Source organism: Pteronotus mesoamericanus, unplaced genomic scaffold (assembly GCF_021234165.1).
Source record: "Pteronotus mesoamericanus isolate MK-2021 breed Mesoamerican mustached bat unplaced genomic scaffold, CSHL_Meso_final contig_55, whole genome shotgun sequence".
Taxonomy (NCBI): Eukaryota; Metazoa; Chordata; class Mammalia; order Chiroptera; family Mormoopidae; genus Pteronotus; species Pteronotus mesoamericanus.
This window is the reverse complement of record NW_026555198.1, coordinates 643,656-663,174: the sequence shown is the minus strand read 5'-3', so window position 1 is coordinate 663,174 and position 19,519 is coordinate 643,656. Positions and strand designations below refer to the sequence as shown.

The window sequence follows — 19,519 nt, the reverse complement described above, 5'->3', positions numbered from 1 at the left end:
TTTCTGTACTTTTTGGGCTCTGGTGTTATAGGCTAGAGATTCCCGCTTTTGGTTTAGACCCCACTCTTCTCAGGGGGATCCCACTGGCCGTTTCAATATCCTTCTGGTGCTGCCACCTGTGGGCGCCCCGCCTGCCTTCTCAGGTCTCTACCACACCCCTTACCAGTTAGATTGAGCTAAAGCCGATTCTTCTGTCTCCAAGGTTTCAAGGTTCTCTTGCTCTTTTTCAGTTTTTTGTTCCAGGTGATTTCTCCCCAATTTAGTTGTAATTGCAGGTTGGTCCTCGGAGGAGGTCAGTGTGACTTCCACTCACTCCTCCGCCATCTTGGTTCGTCTAACTCTCATTAACCCTTTCTCATTATCATTGTTAAGGGAGAATCAATAAGTGTGGAATCCCCTGGGATATTAGATACCTTACCTGTGTCAATTGGATCTTGTTCACCCAGGTTTTGTCCATAAGTTTATTTCTGGAAAACTTTGAAATATACAGTAACATTCAGAAACATTTTTGGATTGTAATTTAACTTTAGTAACATTAGCATTAGCCCTTTACTAAAAGTATATTAGTGTATCATTTTTAGATGTGAAAGGATTCTTTAATCATTTTAAGTATGAATACAAAACATTTATTGAGTAAATGAATAGCAGACCTGTGAATTCCAGAGTAGGCAGACTTCTATAAGCTTACGTTTCCATATATTATTTATATGGATGCCTCCTCATTTGAAAAAGAAAGGATGCTCTATATTTTTATTCTAGAGATGAATCTTATATCTTCAAGATTATGTAAACAAAAAAGGTAAAATTTTGTCTAAATGTGACTCCCAAGAAACAGGCAGATTAGGAATGGAGCAAATGGATGTACCTAATGTGAAGACATCCTTCAAAATGTAAGGCCTAATCATGTCCCACATGAGAAGGTACATTTTTCCCCATCATATTTGGGGGGGGGAGACACAAACTCAGGCATTTTGGAACAAAATGTTTTTAGTAGGTGAATTTCCATCCAGAAAGTTGGTATTTGGTTACCTATAGACATATGTATCTATATCATTGGCTGACAAATTAATAGATTGTGCCTGTACTTGAGAATACTTCTAGTTTAAAATACACATATATGAGTCTAGGAGAAGTTTCAATACTTTTTAATACATTAAATACATTTTAAAATTAATAAATTTTATTTAAAACAGCAATATTCACTATGGACAGTGGTATACAGAGTGATGGTTGAGGCTGGAAAAGTGAAATGTATGTATTTAATGTTTTGTTGCTGACAGTTGAGTAGAATCAGCAGTGTCAGAAGTCATATCTGGAAAAATCGCTTAAGGCCAGAAAGAATCTATAAGCTCGGACAGGCAGAGGTTGATATCCATGAAGATGAGCTGAGGAGGTTAAGGTCAACCAATCTGGGTGCAAAGTTTGGGCAATGTGGAGCTGGGATCACAGGTGTTGGGACCCAGTGGTTGGCAATGCAGAGGACAAACATCAGAGAGAGAGAGGCATAGCTCACAGTGCCCTTACTGAGTACAATGAATAAACTTAACAGATGAAAAAGTGTCAGAAAGCCTTCACTTCCTTTGTTGACTATTAAGGACATTCTGTAGGTGATGGGCATTAACCGTAACCTATGCATATAAGTTTCCTGTAACTAGGCTAAGAGTATTGATATGTTCAGGTCAGAAGAGTGGGCCTGAGTAGGCACTGTGCATTTCCTGGTGGGCCCTGCATTCTCAACTTGGCTCTCATTTCCCATTACTGCTTTGCTCTGACTCACTGATGGCCTGCCACATGTCATTAGTCAGCTCAGCTGCTGCTTTCATTTCTCCCAAAGGTATGCAGAGGTTTTGGGCCTTGGCTTTTACATTTTTTTTCTTCTAAGAGCTAAAGGAAATGGTGTTTTAATAGTTGGGTTTGTTGAGTTGGATGTCTTACAGTTTCAATTTCCTTTCTCATAGGTATTTGATCCTGATGACCTTTATTCAGGGGTCAATTTCTCCAAGGTTCTGAGTACTCTTTTAGCTGTCAACAAAGCAACAGAAGGTAAGCGGGGTTTGTGATTTATGAGTTCTGGGTTACATGATTGGATCCACATGTTTCTGATTACCCTAGAAACCAAGTATGGCTAGGTTTGATTGGTAAAAGGTTCTCCCCTTCCTCCAAATACACTCCAATGGGCATCAAATGCTTTAATTTTTCATGGTTTAGGATTTATTTTTTAATTTAATTTTTATTGCATTGTTTTCTATTACCATCGTGATTTAGGATTTAAACATACCTATCACAGATGACATTCTAATGCCCTTAATATAATGATAAGAACCAAGAAACTGTTTCATTCAAAACTGTTGAATAGGCAACTGAGTGTAACAAGACAGAAAATAAAAAGGAAAAGACCAGTTCCCTTTTTCGTAAAGTTTACAGACTACAGCTCTTACTTCCCTTTCTCCACTAGAGACATTTTTCTCATAGTTTGCTGTATGTCTTTGTCCAAGTAAAGGAACCCCCCAGGAACCTTGCACTGGAAATGAAACCTTAGGTTCATAGCAAGTGAAAAGAATATCTTTTATTTAAATATCAATATCCACCACATTGGAGGTATTAAATATGTATCCTAGTAATTGCAAAGAAAATGCTGATTACCTTAGAGCAACAATTTTCAATCTTTTTCATCTCATCACACATATAAACTAATTACTAAAATTCTGTGGCATACTCATGGACATGGATAACTATGGTAATTTCAGGAGGGAGGGAGAGGGTGGAGATGGGAGAGGGCAAAAGGGGGATAAATGGTAATGGAAAAATACAGTAAAAATAAACTATTAAAGATGAAATGAAATTTTGTGGTACAAGAAAAGTATATTTTTGCTGATCTGACAAAAAAATAGGTATAATTTTGATTGGTTTACAAAAAAATAATAATAGTAATTACCTACCCTTTTTGTTCCAAAGAGACTTTTTATAAAAATCAGGTGCCTATACTTGTATATAATTATTTCTGGATTCTACTAAGAATTAACCAATCACACGCAACCTGATTATGCGACGTGACCAATAAGATACAACTCTTATTATATGACCTATATATTTATGGTTGAAGACAGGGCATTCACACCAGACAGCTATCGTTGTGTTGGCTGTTGTCTTTTTTTTTTTTTATTTGACAGTCTAAGAGAAAAGAGGTCAGTGGCCCTGACTAAATAGTCAGATGTCACATGTTTTAAAAATCCTGTGCACACTGGTTGAAAATTGCTGGTGTAGAGTATAACTTCTCTCTTTTTGTGATATAGTATCTTACCTACAACTGGGCAGTAGTAATCATAGTTAAAGTGCTTTGAGTCCTTACTATGGGTCTAGGCAGTCCTGTGAGCCTTAAGTAGTCTCATTAAATCTTTGGAACAACCCTGGACTTAGGCATTGTTATTATTAGGCTTATATTACAAATAAGGAAAGTCAGGCCCATGCTTGCCCATCTAGAAGGTAAGTGGCAGAACTGGGATTCAGACCCATATCTGACTTGACTCCAGAGCCCTTATGTCCAAACATGGGTCTTGCTGCTCCAGCCATTGGAGAGTCAACAGAGTGTGTGCCCAACACTGCCAGGTGCTACAAAGGAAATGTAAGATATTGTCTTTGAGAAAATTACCATCTATTTAGGGAGACTCAACTTACCCACATGAAACAATTAGAGAAGAAAAGCAGGCAATATAATCAAGTGCCAAATAGGATGGAGCATCCAGGAAGCTATCAAGTAATTATAGTTTTAGTCAAAAGAGCTGTTTATAATAGCAATAAATGTAAAAATACTTCTTCGAAATTGTTCTTTTGCTATTTGGAAAAAAATGCTTTGAGCTATTGCAAGGCGTCGAGCAGAAAGTACAGCTAATTCAAGTAACTATATTTAACACACATGACAACTCTCCATTTCTGGGCAGGGAGAACCGTATAATTCTAACATTATGCCATACAAATTATATGTTCCTTTGCCAAACTCTCCTAGCAAGTTTTATAGTCTTTTCCCTCACCACAGATATTTATAAAATACAAGGAGGTGAAAGTTAAAACCCATAGCATCAAGGAAACTACTTGGATACTGAGCTTGTCGCCTAGGGAATGTTTGGGCTTTAGACTTTTGCAGTTTATATCTTTTAAAAATAAATGGAGAGGAAAAGAACCTTCATTTGAGTTTGTCAAGAAGCCAGCTCTTCTCTTTAGTACACTCTCAGCATACTGAAAACATCCAGCTCAGTGCTGGTATGATCGAATTTCACAAGGTTTCAAGGAAGAGAGGACTCTTGAGTTCGATTTAAAAAAAAAATTATTCTAGTGTTAATATTGCATCTTTCCCAGACACACTCAGTCTGTCATTCTCGTCCTTCCCTCCCTCACAAGGCAAAGAGAGATTTTACATGATATATACCACACATATTGTTACATGTGAGGAAGAAAAGAACCACTCAGTTATAGGCCAAAAAACAAAGAGAGAAATTTGAAATATTTCAAAGTAATAAGAGCCACAAACAGCTGTTTGGTACCCAATATAGTTCTGCCTGGGATAACAGTGCATACTGTTGCAACTGGCTCAGGAGGGAAGAGTTGTAGGGAAATGGGTTAAGAGAAAATGTGGTTCTGTCGCTGTTTTTCATTCTACTGGAGAGCAATGGCCAGTAAGGTTAAGAAAAAGAAGTTGGCCACCAAAAAGGGAGGGGGGATGAAAGACACTTGGCACATTCATAATGATAACAGAATTACAGCCAGATTGCTTTTGATAATGTCCCACAAAAGTTAATGTTATGTTGTAGATGTTTTTCTGACATGAGTGGTTCCCTTTACCATGCCTTTTCCTCTTTTCACAGATCAGCTATCAGAAAGACCATGTGGACGTTCCTCCTCTCTTAGTGCTGCTAATAGTTCTCAGACAAACCCACAGGGAGCAGTTTCTAGCACAGCTCCAGGGCTGCAAAGGCAGTCAAAGGCAGTGGTAAGTATAATCCCCAATTCCCCCTGCCTGTTTTAAAATCCATGAAATCAGATCAGTATCCCAGTTGCATTTCCATATGTGGTAAGATAGTCATCCTATTGTTTGGGGTGTCTGGAGAAAACTAATTTTAAACCTAGCACCAATTCAGGCTGGCCTGCTGGAACAACTCTTTGTTCAGGGTTGAAGAAAATTCGGGAAAATTGGGGTTGAAACCCAAAATTCTGTCTCTTCCTAAAATTGAGAAAGTTATCTGAGAATGCTATGCAACTATGTCATTATGACTACTTCCTGATGGCAGTTTGCTGTTAGTTCCCCCATCCTTCAGTTTATTAGAACTAAATAGTGTACTAAATAGTACATAGTAGACAATCAATAACTTTCTATTGTCATCATTATTGCCATCTTATTTTTCTCATTGTATTTATATTGGGCTTATGATGAGCTCTTACATTGGGATAGCCCAGTTATCTTTGAATTTGGTCTTACTAGGAGCTTTTGTTTGGGAGGGAACATCCCATCTTCTGCTCTTTTGAGACGTTATTTCTTGTCAAAGCCACCTGCTTGCTTTAAGCCATCATGAACTATTATTTCCAAAGCACTTAAACTTTTGACATCATAGATCCCTTTGAGAAGCTGATGAACACTATGGTTCCACACTCAGATCGTGCGCAAAATCTTCTTTGTATGAACCTCTGGGTTTATGTATTTTGGGTAAAGTTCATTTGTGCTCATCAGCTTCTCAAAGGGGTTTGTGACAGACTAAGAACTCCTGACAGTAACTATGGAGTATTTGATCTTTCCATGTGACTAAGTCTTAGCCAATTTAAGATATTCTGAGTAATTGGAATGTGGGAGGCAGATTTTATGAGAGTAGGTTAGTACCTAATCTTGGTCATATAATTATGTAAGATCAGCCTTTGTGTTGGGTAGAGGCAGGATGGAATAGTTTATTGCTCTACTTTGTTTCCTGGGTCATTTAAATAAGTATCTTTAGATCATTGGTAGGGGGAGAGGGAAATGAAAACTATGACTCTCCAAAATGCACAGTGTCACAAGTACCAAAGTTTGCATACAGTTTTGAGAGGTTTATTAACCCCCCCCCACCGCCCCAGTCCTATCCATGTTAAGCTCATTCCTAAATTAAAAACTCAAGACTGAGATGGACCTTGGGTTTTATCTTAGGTTAACCCCACTTAATTTGCCTAAATTTCTGCTCCTGCTTCATTTGGATGAGTGCTTCATCTGGTGTGGCTTTTGTTTCTCTAGGAAATGATGGAAAATGGAAGTCACCAGTTAATAGTAAAGGCAAGATTCAACTTTAAGCAGACTAATGAAGATGAACTGTCAGTATGTAAAGGGGACATCATTTACGTCACTAGAGTTGAAGAAGGAGGCTGGTGGGAAGGCACATTAAATGGGAGAACAGGCTGGTTCCCTAGTAATTATGTCCGAGAAATTAAATCCAGTGGTAAGTGAATCTTTTGAAAGCCTTTTTAAAAAAAATTTATTTATTTATTTTTTCAAATACACTTGTCTCTGCCTTCCCCCACCACCACTTTCCCTTGCCCCCTCTCTTCCTCCTTTTCTCCCTCAACTCTTCCCCTTTGGTTTTGTCCATGAGTCCTTGCTATTTGAAAGCCTTTTTGAATGTGACTTTTGTACTTTCTTGGTATTCTACTGAAAATCTTGTAGTTTTAATCAGTTACCAGAAACTGTTTGTACTTGTGTGTGTATGTCAAAAATAAGAGTAGAACAGAACTGGGAAAAATCTGTGATTAATATTTTGAAATGAAGTTGTATTTATATTACATCAAAGCAGCAAAAAACTAAAAAAGCAAAAGAATTCAAAGCTCAGACAACTGTTCTACCTTAACTATGTCCCTTCTGTCTACTAATTCTAGCCCATGTAACATACTACATAGTTGTTCCTGCTAGTCTAAAAATCACCATGGCAGAATACAATAATAAGAGAACCCATGTGCTAACTTCCTTTTTTTAGCTGTAAGCTCTTTAAGCAGACTGAAGTCTAAATGCCTCAGAGATGTTTTTGAGAAATAACAATCATAGGCCTGCAGGAAGCTGTCTGGCAGCTTTGATTCTGGATAAGATTGCCCTTAACTCATTGCATACTGATAACTGCTTTCCTTTTTTCGTTATAATATCCAGAAAATGAAATCTAATTGTTGTTCAGTAGTCTTTTTAGAACTTTCTTAGGTAACTTTCTTGCTTTTTATTACTTAGGAAAATAGGTCCTGCCTATATTACTAAAACCCCCCTGATATATAGAAATATGTCATTACACAGATAAAATAGTGTTCAGTTATTCACATTATTATATCTCTTCACTTTTCAAAACTATTTACCCAAGGGCTCCATTGAATGGTTAGCTCCTCAGTGCATTTTTTATATGTCTTTATTGCTTTCTTTAAAAAAAAATACCTATCTTTTAAAAAAGATTTTATTTATTTACTTTTAGAAAGAGAGGAAGGGAGGGAGAAAGAGAAGAAGAGAAACACCAATCAGTTGCCTCTTACACACCTCCAACTGAGAACCTGGCCCTTAACCCAGGCATGTGCCCTGACCAGGAGCCAAACTGGCAACCTTTTGGTTTGCATGCTGGCACTCAATCCACTAAGCCACACCAGCCAGGGCTTTATTACTCTTTTAATGCCTCCAAACTGACTCTGTTAATTAATAAAATTATAGGCTCACTGTAAATAAGTTAGAACATTACAGAAATATATAATATAGACAATAAAAATTTCTCTCTCCTTTGCTCCCTTCTATAGATAACCACTGTTAGGCACTTTTCCTAAGAATTTAAGATAAAATTTACTTTGCACGCTTTTATGTGTTGTATGTTGGGTTAAGGGGAGGAACCTCTCCTTTAATGGAATAAATGTTATCAACAGATTTATAATTATATACGCATGTGTAGACTTAGAATTTTTTATTACTGGAAATTGAGAAGCTTCTGTTGAGTCCTGAAGTAATTTCACAGGCCTTGCCTGGAATTTTCTTGATCTAGATGATTTTCACAGCTGGTTTTTACCCCTATGCTGCATCTTTCATTTGGTATAATCTGGTTGTTAAGATCTCTAAATAACTTTCCAGATTCACTCAAACTTTGTTCTCTGACTCAGTGTCTTTATCTACAAAAGGCACAGCATTTGCTGCCTTTCCTTGGGACACAGGAAGTGGGCAGACAACATGCCCTCAGTATAATGTCCTTCACTGACATGCCTTGTAGCCAGTCTGGCCACTCCCTTGAGGATTGCCCTGGGCTATTTGTCCTGGTTTTTGGACCCTTTCCCTTCAAGTTTCTCCTATACTCTCCTTGGTTTCAAACACAGTTAAGGACTCTCATTACAAGCTTTGGATCTGATTTGAGCACCTAAATAACCCCTAGAATCATTTTACCCAACTGTTAAGGTTAGGTCTGAACAACTGGGACCAGGTAGCCTGCTAGTCAGGGAAGGCCTTGGACTAGAAGTGTGTGGAATAAAATCTCTCAGCTTATTTCAGTAGCGTTCTTTTCTCTTCTTTTTTTCCCCAAAGAATAAAAAAAAAGCATTTATTTGAGTAAAAAGGAGCTGAAGTCTGGGAGACACAGATTAGGTAACAATTTATTTTATATTGCTGCAGAAGCTTTCTAACTGGTGTCTCTACTGCTGTACTTGTCTCTCCCGTCTAATTTAAACTCAGTAGCCAGAGTAATTCTTTCAAAATGTAACCTGGGTAATGGCCGCCCATCTTAAAAATAGTAAAACCAAGGTCATCCTAATAGCCTATAGGGCCCTATAAGATTTGGTCTCCCATTGCCCCTCTGATCTCCTCTTTAACTCTCCCTCTCACTCATTCTACTTCAGCCACACTGCCCTCCTGGTTGCCTATGTCAGACAGGTACCTACCTCACTTGCTATCTCTCTGCCTAGAACACTGTCATGATGGAATCAGGTCTTTGCTTACTCATCAACTCCACAGCAGGGTCTTTCCTGGTCACCTGGGGGAAATTTAAACCTTAACCTCACTGCCCCTTTTCCCTTTCCCTGATTTATATTTTTCTTTTTTTTCTATTTCTATATTTTCTATTTTTTTTATTTCGCTTAGCATGATGCTCTCCAGTTCCATCCATGCTGTCACGAAGTTTAGTAGTTCTTTTTTCCTTTCTGCTGCGTAGTATTCCATTGTGTATATGTACCATGATGTTTTGATCCAATCATCTACTGATGGGCATTTAGGTTGCTTCCAACACTTGGCTATTGTCAATTCTGCTGCTATGAACATTGGGGTGCATAGGTTCTTTTGTATTGGCGTTTTGGTGTTCTCAGGGTATAGTCCGAGCAGGGGAATCACTGGATCAAAAGGCAGTTCCATGTTCAGCTTTTTGAGGAAATTCCCCACTGCTTTCCATAGTGGCTGCACCACTCTGCATTCCCACCAACAGGGGACTAGGGGTCCCTTTTCTCCACAGCCTCGCCAGCACCTGTTGTTTGTGGATCTGTTTCTGATGGCCATTCTGACCAGTATGAGGTGGTACCTCATGGTGGTTTTGATCTGCATTTCTCTGATGGCTAGTGATGCTGAGCATCCTTTCAAATGCCTCTGGGCCCTCTGTATCTCCTCCTTAGAAAAGCATCTGCCCAGGTCCTTTGCCCATTTTTTGATTGGATCGTTTGTCTTCTTGGAGTGGAGTTGAGTGAGTTCTTTATATATCTTGGAGATCAAACCTCTATCTGATGTATCATTAGCAAATATATTTTCCCATACAGTTGGCTCCCTTTTCATTTTGCTGATGTTTTCTTTCGCCGTGCAGAAGCTTCTTATTTGGATGAGGTCCCACTTGTTTACTCTTTCCTTTATGTCCCTTGCTTTAGGAGACATATCCGTGAAAAAATTGCTGCGTGGGATATCTGAGAGTTTCCTGCCAATGTTCTCCTCTAGGACTTTGATGGTGTTGCGACTTATATTTAAGTCTTTTATCCCTCTTGAGTTTATTTTTGTGTATGGTGTCAGCTGATGGTCCAATTTCAATTTTTTGCATGTAGCTGTCCACCTCTCCCAACACCATTTGTTGAAGAGGCTGTTATTGCTCCATTTTATGCTTCTGCTCCCTTTGTCAAATATTAGATGTCCGTAGAGACCTGGGCTTATTTCTGGGCTTTCTATTCTGTTCCACTGGTCTATGGGTCTGTTCTTGTGCCAGTACCAGATTGTTTTGAGTATGGTGGCTTTGTAGTAGAGTTTGATGTCCGTTATTGTGATCCCTCCTACTTTGTGTTTCTTTCTCAAAATTGCTGCGGCTATTCAGGGTCGTTTTTGGTTCCATATAAATTTTTGAAATGTCTGTTCTATTTCTGTGAAATATGTCATTGGTATCTTAATAGGGATTGCGTTGAAGCTATAAATTTTTTTGGGTAGTATGGGCATTTTGAGGATATTAATTCTTCCAATCCATGAGCACGGTATATGCTTCCATTTATTTGTGTCTTCCTTAATTTCTTTTTTCAATGTTGTATAGTTTTCTGCATACAGGTCTTTTGTGTCTTTGGTTAAATTTATGCCTAGGTACTTAATCTTTTTTCTTGTTATATCGAATGGTATTTTTTTTCTGATTTCTTCTTCTATTGCATTGCTGGTGTACAAAAACACCTTTGATTTCTGAATGTTGACTTTGTATCCTGCTGTTTTGCCAAATTCACTTATTAGGTTGAGGGGTTTTTGGGTAGAGTCTACAGGGTTCTCTATGTACACTCTCATGTCATCTGCAAACAATGATAGTTTTACTTCCTCCTTTCCTATTTGGATGCCTTTTATCTCTTTCTCTTGTCTGACCGCTGTGGCTAGGACTTCCAATACGATGTTGAAAAGAAGCGGTGAGAGCGGACATCCTTGTCGTGTTCCCGATCTTAGTGGGAAAGCTTTCAGTTTTTGCCCGTTGAGTATGATATTAGCTGTAGGTTTTTCATATATGGCCTTTATTACGTTGAGGAATGCCCCATTTATTCCCATTTTGCTGAGTGTTTTGATCATAAATGGGTGCTGTACCTTATCAAACGCTTTTTCTGCATCTATCGAGATGATCATGTGGTTTTTGTCTTTTCTTTGATTTATGTGATGTTATCACGTTTACTGATTTGCGTATATTGAACCATCCCTGCATCCCTGGGATGAATCCCACTTGATCGTGGTGGATAATCTTCTTAATGTATTGCTGGATGCGGTTTGCCAATATTTTGTTGAGGATTTTAGCATCTATGTTCATCAGCGAAATTGGCCTGTAGTTTTCTTTGATTTATATTTTTCTATACCATTTCCTCAATCTAACATAGTATACATTTATTTATTTCATTTAATATCTGTATTTTACTATAAGAATGTAAGTGCTGTAAGAGCAGAGATGGCTTTTTGTTTAGTTTATGTTCAGTAAATATTTGTAAAATGAATGAATATTGTAGAGCAGGTCATTAAATTCTGTTCAGCTTGTTTATTGAACATCTCAAAGGCATTGGGGTATGGGGGCTACAGTAATCCATGGTCATGGACCCTGCCTTTGAAGACCTGCCAGTGTAGTAGTCAAGTCAGGTATGCACACAATGAACTGTTACAGGATAGGACAGAATAAGTAACACAGACAAAGCTCTAAATCTAAATAAGATGCTGTGGGAACAGTAAAGAAATGATTCAATTAACAATAACCTAAAGGGGGGAAATGTACTTGAATTGGGTCTTGAAGAATGGAAAGAAGCTTCTGATTGTTAGGAGGTTAGAGGATGTTAGTAAGTAAAGCATGGAAGTAGGAGAGCCTGGAGTGAGTGGTAGGATGATTTGAGTTGAGAGTAAGGTGAATGAAGAGGAGTGGGGCCTTGAGCAGGAGCTGCATTAAAAGGGGGTATCAATACAGGGAAGAGCTAGTAGTTTAGAAAGATCTTTCTAGGTGTAGTGTGGGGACTGGGTTGCACGGAAGTAGTAAGGATAACTAATGAGGATGTGGGGAAACCAGTAGAGACGACTGCTGAGGTCCAGGCAATCCAGATAGTGGAAATGCTACTTTTGTGAGAGTGAGAGGAAGGAAAAGTAGATGGATGCAGTATATACTGTTAAAATAGAATCAAGAAAACTTGCTGATGATTATTTAAGAGGAAAAGAGAAGAGTCGAGGATAATTGCAATTCTAGGGGTCCAGCTTAATGGTGAGCTCTTTAGGGACATGCAATGCTATCTATCTAGCCAGCCGGCAAAGGTTTATTCACTGTGACTAGGATATCAGTCTTTGTCCTGATACTGTTGAGGAAGAGGAATCTAAGATATGACTCTTGCTTTCATGGTGTTCATAGTCTAATGAGGAGGAGATATGCTAAGAATTCAGTATGAAAGTTTAGCGATAGGGATAAATATAGGGTATTTTGGAGAATGGTGATCAGAATAGAGGTGATTAACTCATCCTGACAGGAAAGTCAAAGGGAACTAATTTGTCTTTGTATATACCTTTATGTCCCCATAGTGCCTAATGCAGTGCTTTAGACATTGTAAATGTTTGCTACTTGTTGACCTCCATTAACAGACAAGATAGGGAAGATAGGAGGTGAGTGTGTGTGGTGTTGGGTGAGTGGGTGGTTGCCACGAAGATGATGAGGTGTGTTTTGGGCATGTTGAGTGAAGGTGCCAGCAAGTAATAGTTCTTAAGATTTTTAACAGGTAGTTGGGAGTATGGATTTAGAACATGGGAGAGAGAGAAGGGCTGGAGATGAAACTGACAACTGACAGTATAAAGTGATACACGATAAGTGTAAAATATATAGCAGATCATCAGTGGACAGAGAATGCACTGTAGCTGGAGAGGTTGGGGAAGGTTTCATGGAGGAGGTGAACCATTAGAGACTTGTAGGCTGTGGGTAGGCCCAGAAGAGAGTAGGGGACAATCTAAGTCAGTAATTGATCAGGGAGAAAAAAACCCCACAAAGGATCTGCAGTAGAACTGAGCAGAGTGAGCCTGGAGGACAGTGGGAGAGATTAACTTGAGATAATGAAAATGTCTTATCGGTAAAGTAGGTGTCAAGTCTTTGTTAGCTTGAATTTTTTCCCATCCCAACTCTTGCTGCCTTCACAAAATAGTAAGTAGGCCAAAACCTGTCTAGGATGCTGCTGAGGGACATTTTGAAACTCAATGCTGTGCTGTTTTATGTTTGATCTCGAAAATACCTATCAACTTTTATTTCTTTTCATGAACTTCATATTGATGTGTAAACTTAGGGAAGAAGATTTGTCTTTAAAGAGTTTAAAAAAATGATTCATAGATTAAATGCACATCTCACTGAAATGAAAACTTCAATTTAGAGTTTTAAACCTCACAGCCATACAACCTCTTGGGTCATTTATGAGGTTGACTCAGGCATGAAACTAAGAAATTTCTGTAACTTACTATTGGCTCAAATGTGTAACACTGAAATCACTCAAATAGTCAGTAAATCTGTCAGATTCATTCATGATAATCAGGGTAACATTCAAACTCACACTACACATCTTTTGTATTGTCTTAAGACCAAAATACTATGCCATTGAAGTGCTGTGCATAGTTTTCTTTCCTGGAGCCTGTCGCTGACAAGAGTACTCTCTGCCCTGGTAAATTTCCCCTTGGGGAATAACATTTTAAGTTTTAGATTTTTGTGTAGAGTTAATTATGGCCGAAGCCCTGGGGAAAGCTTCTTTCCTCTCTCTTTAGGAGGAGGCTGATATCAGAGGATTTATAATACTACCAATCCAATACTGTAGAAAGTTAAGAAATATTATAGAATATTTCAGTTCAACACACTCTTTCTCTCTCTCCCTCCCTCCCTCCCTTCAACATAAGTTTGAAGCTGAAGACAGTAGGTTTTTGTGACCAAGGTGATAAAAGCCTTTCACCAAGGATGATGGAACCTGGACACTGGTGACAATTTAAAGCCAGTGTTACCAGTCCTGCTTGCCTACTATCTGCTTTGTTGTTACATGAGAAAAATAAAACCCATTTTGAGCAAAAATATTTATTATCAAAGATCTTCATGAAAAATGCATGTATGAATAACTTAGTCATTATGTAAACTAAACAAGATATATTAAGGGCTTTGGCTCCTTTATTTCACTTGAGTCAGATACATTATAAGTAAGAGAATTAGCCCTGGCTGGTGTGGATTGAGTGCCAGCCTGTGAACCAAAGGGTTGCTGGTTTGATTCCCAGTCAGGGCACATACCTGGGTCATGGGCCAGGTCCCCAGTGGGGGAGGGCGTGTGAGAGGCAACCACACCTTGATGTTTCTCTCCCTCTCTTTCTACATACCTTCCCCTCTTTCTAAAAATAAATGAATAAATATAATCTGTTTTAAAAAGAAAATTAGCCATTTATACAATTTCCAGTCCTTTTCTTAAAATCAGTTGTAACATGCAAAGTAACATATTGTTTATACATCAAAATATAATAACATAGTAAATTTTATTTCTTTTAAAAAAATTTGTCTTTGTTACCAAGAAACGATAAGGGGTTTTTCCATGTCAAGAAAATGTTGAGGCAAGTATGATCGGAGTAGATATTTTAAGAAAATTCTGTTTTCTGCAACTGATTAAATTAAGGGGTCATTAAATCCTTCCTCTAAAACTTATTAGCAGGTAAATACAGATATCAAATGAGGGGATTAGGTAGATGACTAATTAAATTCGTATTAAGGAAGATTAAGAAATGACCCTTCCGATTATACACCAAAACTAAGTTTGAGCTTTATATTTGGACTTCCTGTGTTAATACCCTAGGCATATCACAAATGTTTCATATCCAGAGAAACTAGTTGTAACTGGATTTCTTTTTGTCTCATCACCACCAATAGGCAATAGGAGTCTGTACATCAGCAAGGGAAAGGAAAGAATCAAGTTAATTGGAAAGGGATCTTTACATCAGGATTTGAAGAGCTTCTTATATATTAGTGTGACACTGTTGTTGTTTAGGTTATGTTGTGCCAGATAACCGATTTTAATTATACATTACATTGACTAATGTTTTTCAGTGATTGAAATGAATTGACAAATCTTTTCATTATCTTAAAACACCACCTAAAATGTTTATGTATTGATGATAGTTCTGATTAGGTCACTTTAAACTTCTCCCAGGGACTGAACTTGTCTTCTCTGAACCACCACATATTTATTCCTTCTCTGCATGTTGCTGAGTGTGATTTTCAGAGAGAGTGGCACATGGCAGGAGTAAACAATCATAGGGGTGTAAGTGGGGGGCAAACAGGGACCAGAGGTAAGAAAGGAGGAATCCCCAAAAAGAGAAATAAATAAAACAGAGGCAAGTAAACTATCACATATTGAGTTCCAAACAATGGTTCTAAGGAAGTTCAACAAGCTCAGTGAGCTCAGAGAGAATTGCCAAAAACTACAGGGAAACTATAAGGAACTTACTGCAAACTATATCAGCATGAAAAAGGACACAGAAACTATCAATAAGAGACAAGAGGAAATGAAGAATACAATTTCTGAACTGAAGAACACAGTAGAAGGAATCAAAAGAAGGCTAGATGAAGCCAAGGATTGAATCAGCAAGCTGGAGGATAAGGTGGAAAAAAGCTCCCAGAAAGAGCAAGAAAATGAAAAAAGACTAAAAAAGAATGAAGAGGCATTTAGGGAAATGCAGGACAACCTGAAACATAATAATATCCGTATAACAGGGATATCAGAAGGACAAGAAGAGGAGCAAGGGATAGAGAACCTATTTGAAAAAATAATGATGGAAAACTTCCCTAATTGGAGGGGAGAAAAAGTCACACAATTCAAGGAAGCACAGAGGGTCCCATTCAAGAGGAACCCAATGAGGCCCACTCTAAGACATTATCATTAAAATGGCAAATATCAAAGACAAACAGAAAATCCTAAAGCAAGCAAGGGAGAAAGAAGTAGTAACATATAAGGGAACCCCGATATGACTAGCAGCTGACTTCTCAACACAAACACTACAAGCCAGAAGAGAATGGCAAGAAATATCCCAAGTCGTGAAAAGCAAAGGCCTGCAACCAAGACTTCTCTACCCAGCAAGGCTCTCAATGAAAATGGAAGGTGAAATCCAGAGTTTCCCAGACAAAAGAAGGCTAAAAGAACACACCTCCACCAAACTAGCACTGCAAAATATGCTAAAGGGACTGCTTTAAGAAGAACAAGAAAAAGAGCCTGAATACCCAGTTCCTTTCACAGTCACCAATACTTGATATTACCAATATTTTTAATACTTATTAATTTGATTGTGACAATGATGTGCTATTTTAATTCTTTCTTTATATTTGTTGAAACTAAACCTGTTTTTATATATTTGTTGCCTATTTCTATTACTTTTAAAAAGTTTTAAGTGGCTTTTTGGTATTCTTTATCCATTTTTTGACTAAATGTAGAATTCTTTCCCTAAAAATACAAAATAAAAAAACCTGTTAACCCTTTTTTAGATGTGTTGCAAATACTTTCCTATTCTATTACTTGTCCTTTACTTTTTTATATGTATATTTAGATATAGTCTTAAATGTTTAATATAGTCATATTGTCAATATTTTACTTTATAGCTTATGTGTTTGAATATTTTACTTCAGGGTAAGAAAAATATTATTTTGTATTTTCTCCAAAAAGTCCTTAGGTTTTCCATATTGATTTTTAACTCACCTGAATATTTTTTGTATAATGTGTGCAATAAGGCTCTATATTTGTTTTATTTCAATAGTGGTCCATGCACCTTATTTGCCGAATAAACCTTATTTTCCCCATTGATTTGAAATATTAATTTAATCATATATTACATTGTTAGGCAGATATATACATTTGTTTCTAGAATACTCATTATATTTCATTGATCTACTTGATTATTTTTGTGGTGGTGTCATGTTTCAACTGCTGAGACTTTATAATGGTTTTTAATTTTTTAATATTTTATAATGGATTTTGACATTAAAAAATAAATAAATAAAATCAATCTGCATTTAAAGAAAGAAAGAAGGGACGCCTTCCTACCTTTTGTGACAACATGGATGGAACTGGAGAATATTAAGCTAAGTGAAATAAGCCCGTTGATGAAAGACAATTACCATTATGATCTCACCTATAAGTGGACTCTATTCAACAAAATAAAGTAATGATCAAAATAAACCACAGGCACAGAAACATGGAGCAGACTGAAAATGAACAGAGAGGAGGGGGAAAGAGGACAATGGTGGAAAGAAGGGGAAGGGACTAGAGAAAGAACACATATGAATGACCCATGGACATGGACAACAGAGTGGGAATTGACTGTGGGAGAGGGGGGTGGAGTGGGATGGGTTGGGAGGGCAAAGGGGGAAAAATTGAGACAACTGTAGTAGAATAAACATGATTTAAAAATAAAATTTAAAATAAAAAGTCTTTTTAAATTTTGCTAAATTATATGTTTTTTAAAATTTAATCATTATTTTTTTACCATTACCATTTAGTTCCCTTGTAACCCCCCACCCCCTAGCAATCACCACACTATTGTCCATGTCCATGAATCCTTTTCCATTTTTGCTCAATCCCTCCACCCATCACCTCCACCCCACACTTGCTGTCATCCTGCTTTCTATTTATAAGTCTCTACCCATTTTCCTTGTTAGTACAGTTTGTTCATTAGATTCCACATATGAGTGAAATCATATGGTATTTGTCTTTCTCTGACTGGCTTATTTCACTTAGCATAATGTTCTCCAGGTTCATCCATGTTATCCCAAAGGGTAAAATTTTCTTCTTTTTTATGGCCAAGCAGTATTCCATTGTGTAAATGTCCCATAGTTGTATTATCCACTCATCTATTGATGGGCACTTGGGCTGCTTCCATACCTTTGTAATTGTAAATAATGCTGCAGTGACATAGGGATCCTTATGTTATTTCGAATTAGTGTGTTGGGTTCCTTCGTATATATTCCCAGAAGTGGGATCACTGGGTCAAAAGGTATATACATTTTTAATTTTTTGAGATATCTCCATATTGCTTTCCAAAGTGGCTACACCAGTCTGAATTCCCACCAACAGTGCAGTAGGTTTCCCTTTTCTCCACATTCTTGCCAGCACTTGTTTGTTGATTTATTGATGATGGCCATTCTGACAAGTGTGAGATGGTATCTCATTGTGATTTCAGTTTACATTTCTCTGATTATTAGTGACATTGAGCATCTTTTCACATGTGTATTGACATCTATATTCCTTTTTGAAGAAGTGTCTATTCAGGTCCTTTGCCCATTTTTAAATTGGGTTGTTTGTTATTTTGGTGTTGAGTTTTGTAATTTCTTTATAAATTTTAGATATTAACACCTTATCAGATGTATCAGTGAATATGTTCTCCTGTTCTGTGTGTTGTCTTTTTATTTTGTTGATCATTTCCTGTGCTGCACAAAAACATTTTAGTTTGATGTAGTCTTATTTATTTATTTATCTATTTAGTTTCCTTGCCCGGGACATATATCTGATAAAGTATTGTTATGAGCAATGTCTGAGATTTTGCTACTTATGTTGTCCTCTATGATTTCTATGGTTTCGGATCTAACATTTAAGTCTTTGATCCATTTTGAATTTATTCTTCTGTGTGGTGTAAGAAAGTGGTCTAGTTTCATTTTCCTTCACATACCTGTCCAATTTTACCAACATCATTTATTGAATAAACTATCTTTTGACCATTGTATGTGCTCGCTTCCTCTGTCAAATATTAATTGACTGTAAAGGAGTGGGTTTATTGCTGGGTTCTCTATTCTGGTCCATTGATCTGTGTGTCTGTTTTTATACCAGTGCCATGCTGTTTTGATTACTATGAACTTATAGTATGGTTTGATATTAGGCAGTGTGATTCCTCCAACTTTGTCCTTCTTTCTCAGGATCGCTGTTGCTATGCAACGCCTTCTGTGGTTCCATATAAATTTGTGCAATATTTGTTCTAGGTCTGCGAAATATGTCATTGGAATCTTTTAGAAATATATAATCTTTATTATATTTTTCCATTACCAATTAGTCCCCTTATAACCCCCCACCCTAGCAATCACCACCCTGTTGTCCATGTCCATGAATCCTGTTTCTTTTTTGCCAATCCCTCTACCTCATCACCTCTCCACCCACTAGCTGTCATCCTGCTCTCCATCTATGAGCCTGTCTCTGTTTTGTTTCCTTATTAGATTCCACGTGAGTGAAATGATATGGTATTTTTCTTTCTTTGACTGGCTTATTTCATATAGCATAATGTTCTCCAGTTTCATCCATGCTGTTGCAAAGGGTAAACCTTTCATCTTTTTTTTTACTTTTTCAAATACATTTGTCTCTGCCTACCCACCACCACTTTCCCTTGCCCCCTCCCTCCTTCCCTCCCTCAGCTCTTCCCCTTCGGTTTTGCCCATGAGTCCTTGCTATATGTTCCTTGACTTTCCCCTTCCCTTCCTTTTCCCCACCCCCGCTCCCTCCTTCCCTCTTGTCTCTGTTGATTTCTTTTCCTTTTAGTGTTCCTGGTCTTATTTCCCTTGCATCTTTGTATTGT

General features: G+C 37.6%; 1 protein-coding gene across 2 annotated transcripts in view; it reads left to right on the top strand.

The window, feature by feature from the left end:
- ARHGEF6 (Rac/Cdc42 guanine nucleotide exchange factor 6) overlaps window positions 1-19,519 on the top strand; it is a 172,971-nt gene that overhangs the window by 42,505 nt on the left and 110,947 nt on the right. For both annotated transcript variants that reach the window (XM_054579556.1, XM_054579554.1), the window contains 3 exons: window positions 1,959-2,043; window positions 4,860-4,984; window positions 6,251-6,452. In XM_054579556.1, the coding sequence (XP_054435531.1) occupies window positions 1,959-2,043; window positions 4,860-4,984; window positions 6,251-6,452 (412 nt within the window). The remainder of the gene's footprint in view (window positions 1-1,958; window positions 2,044-4,859; window positions 4,985-6,250; window positions 6,453-19,519) is intronic.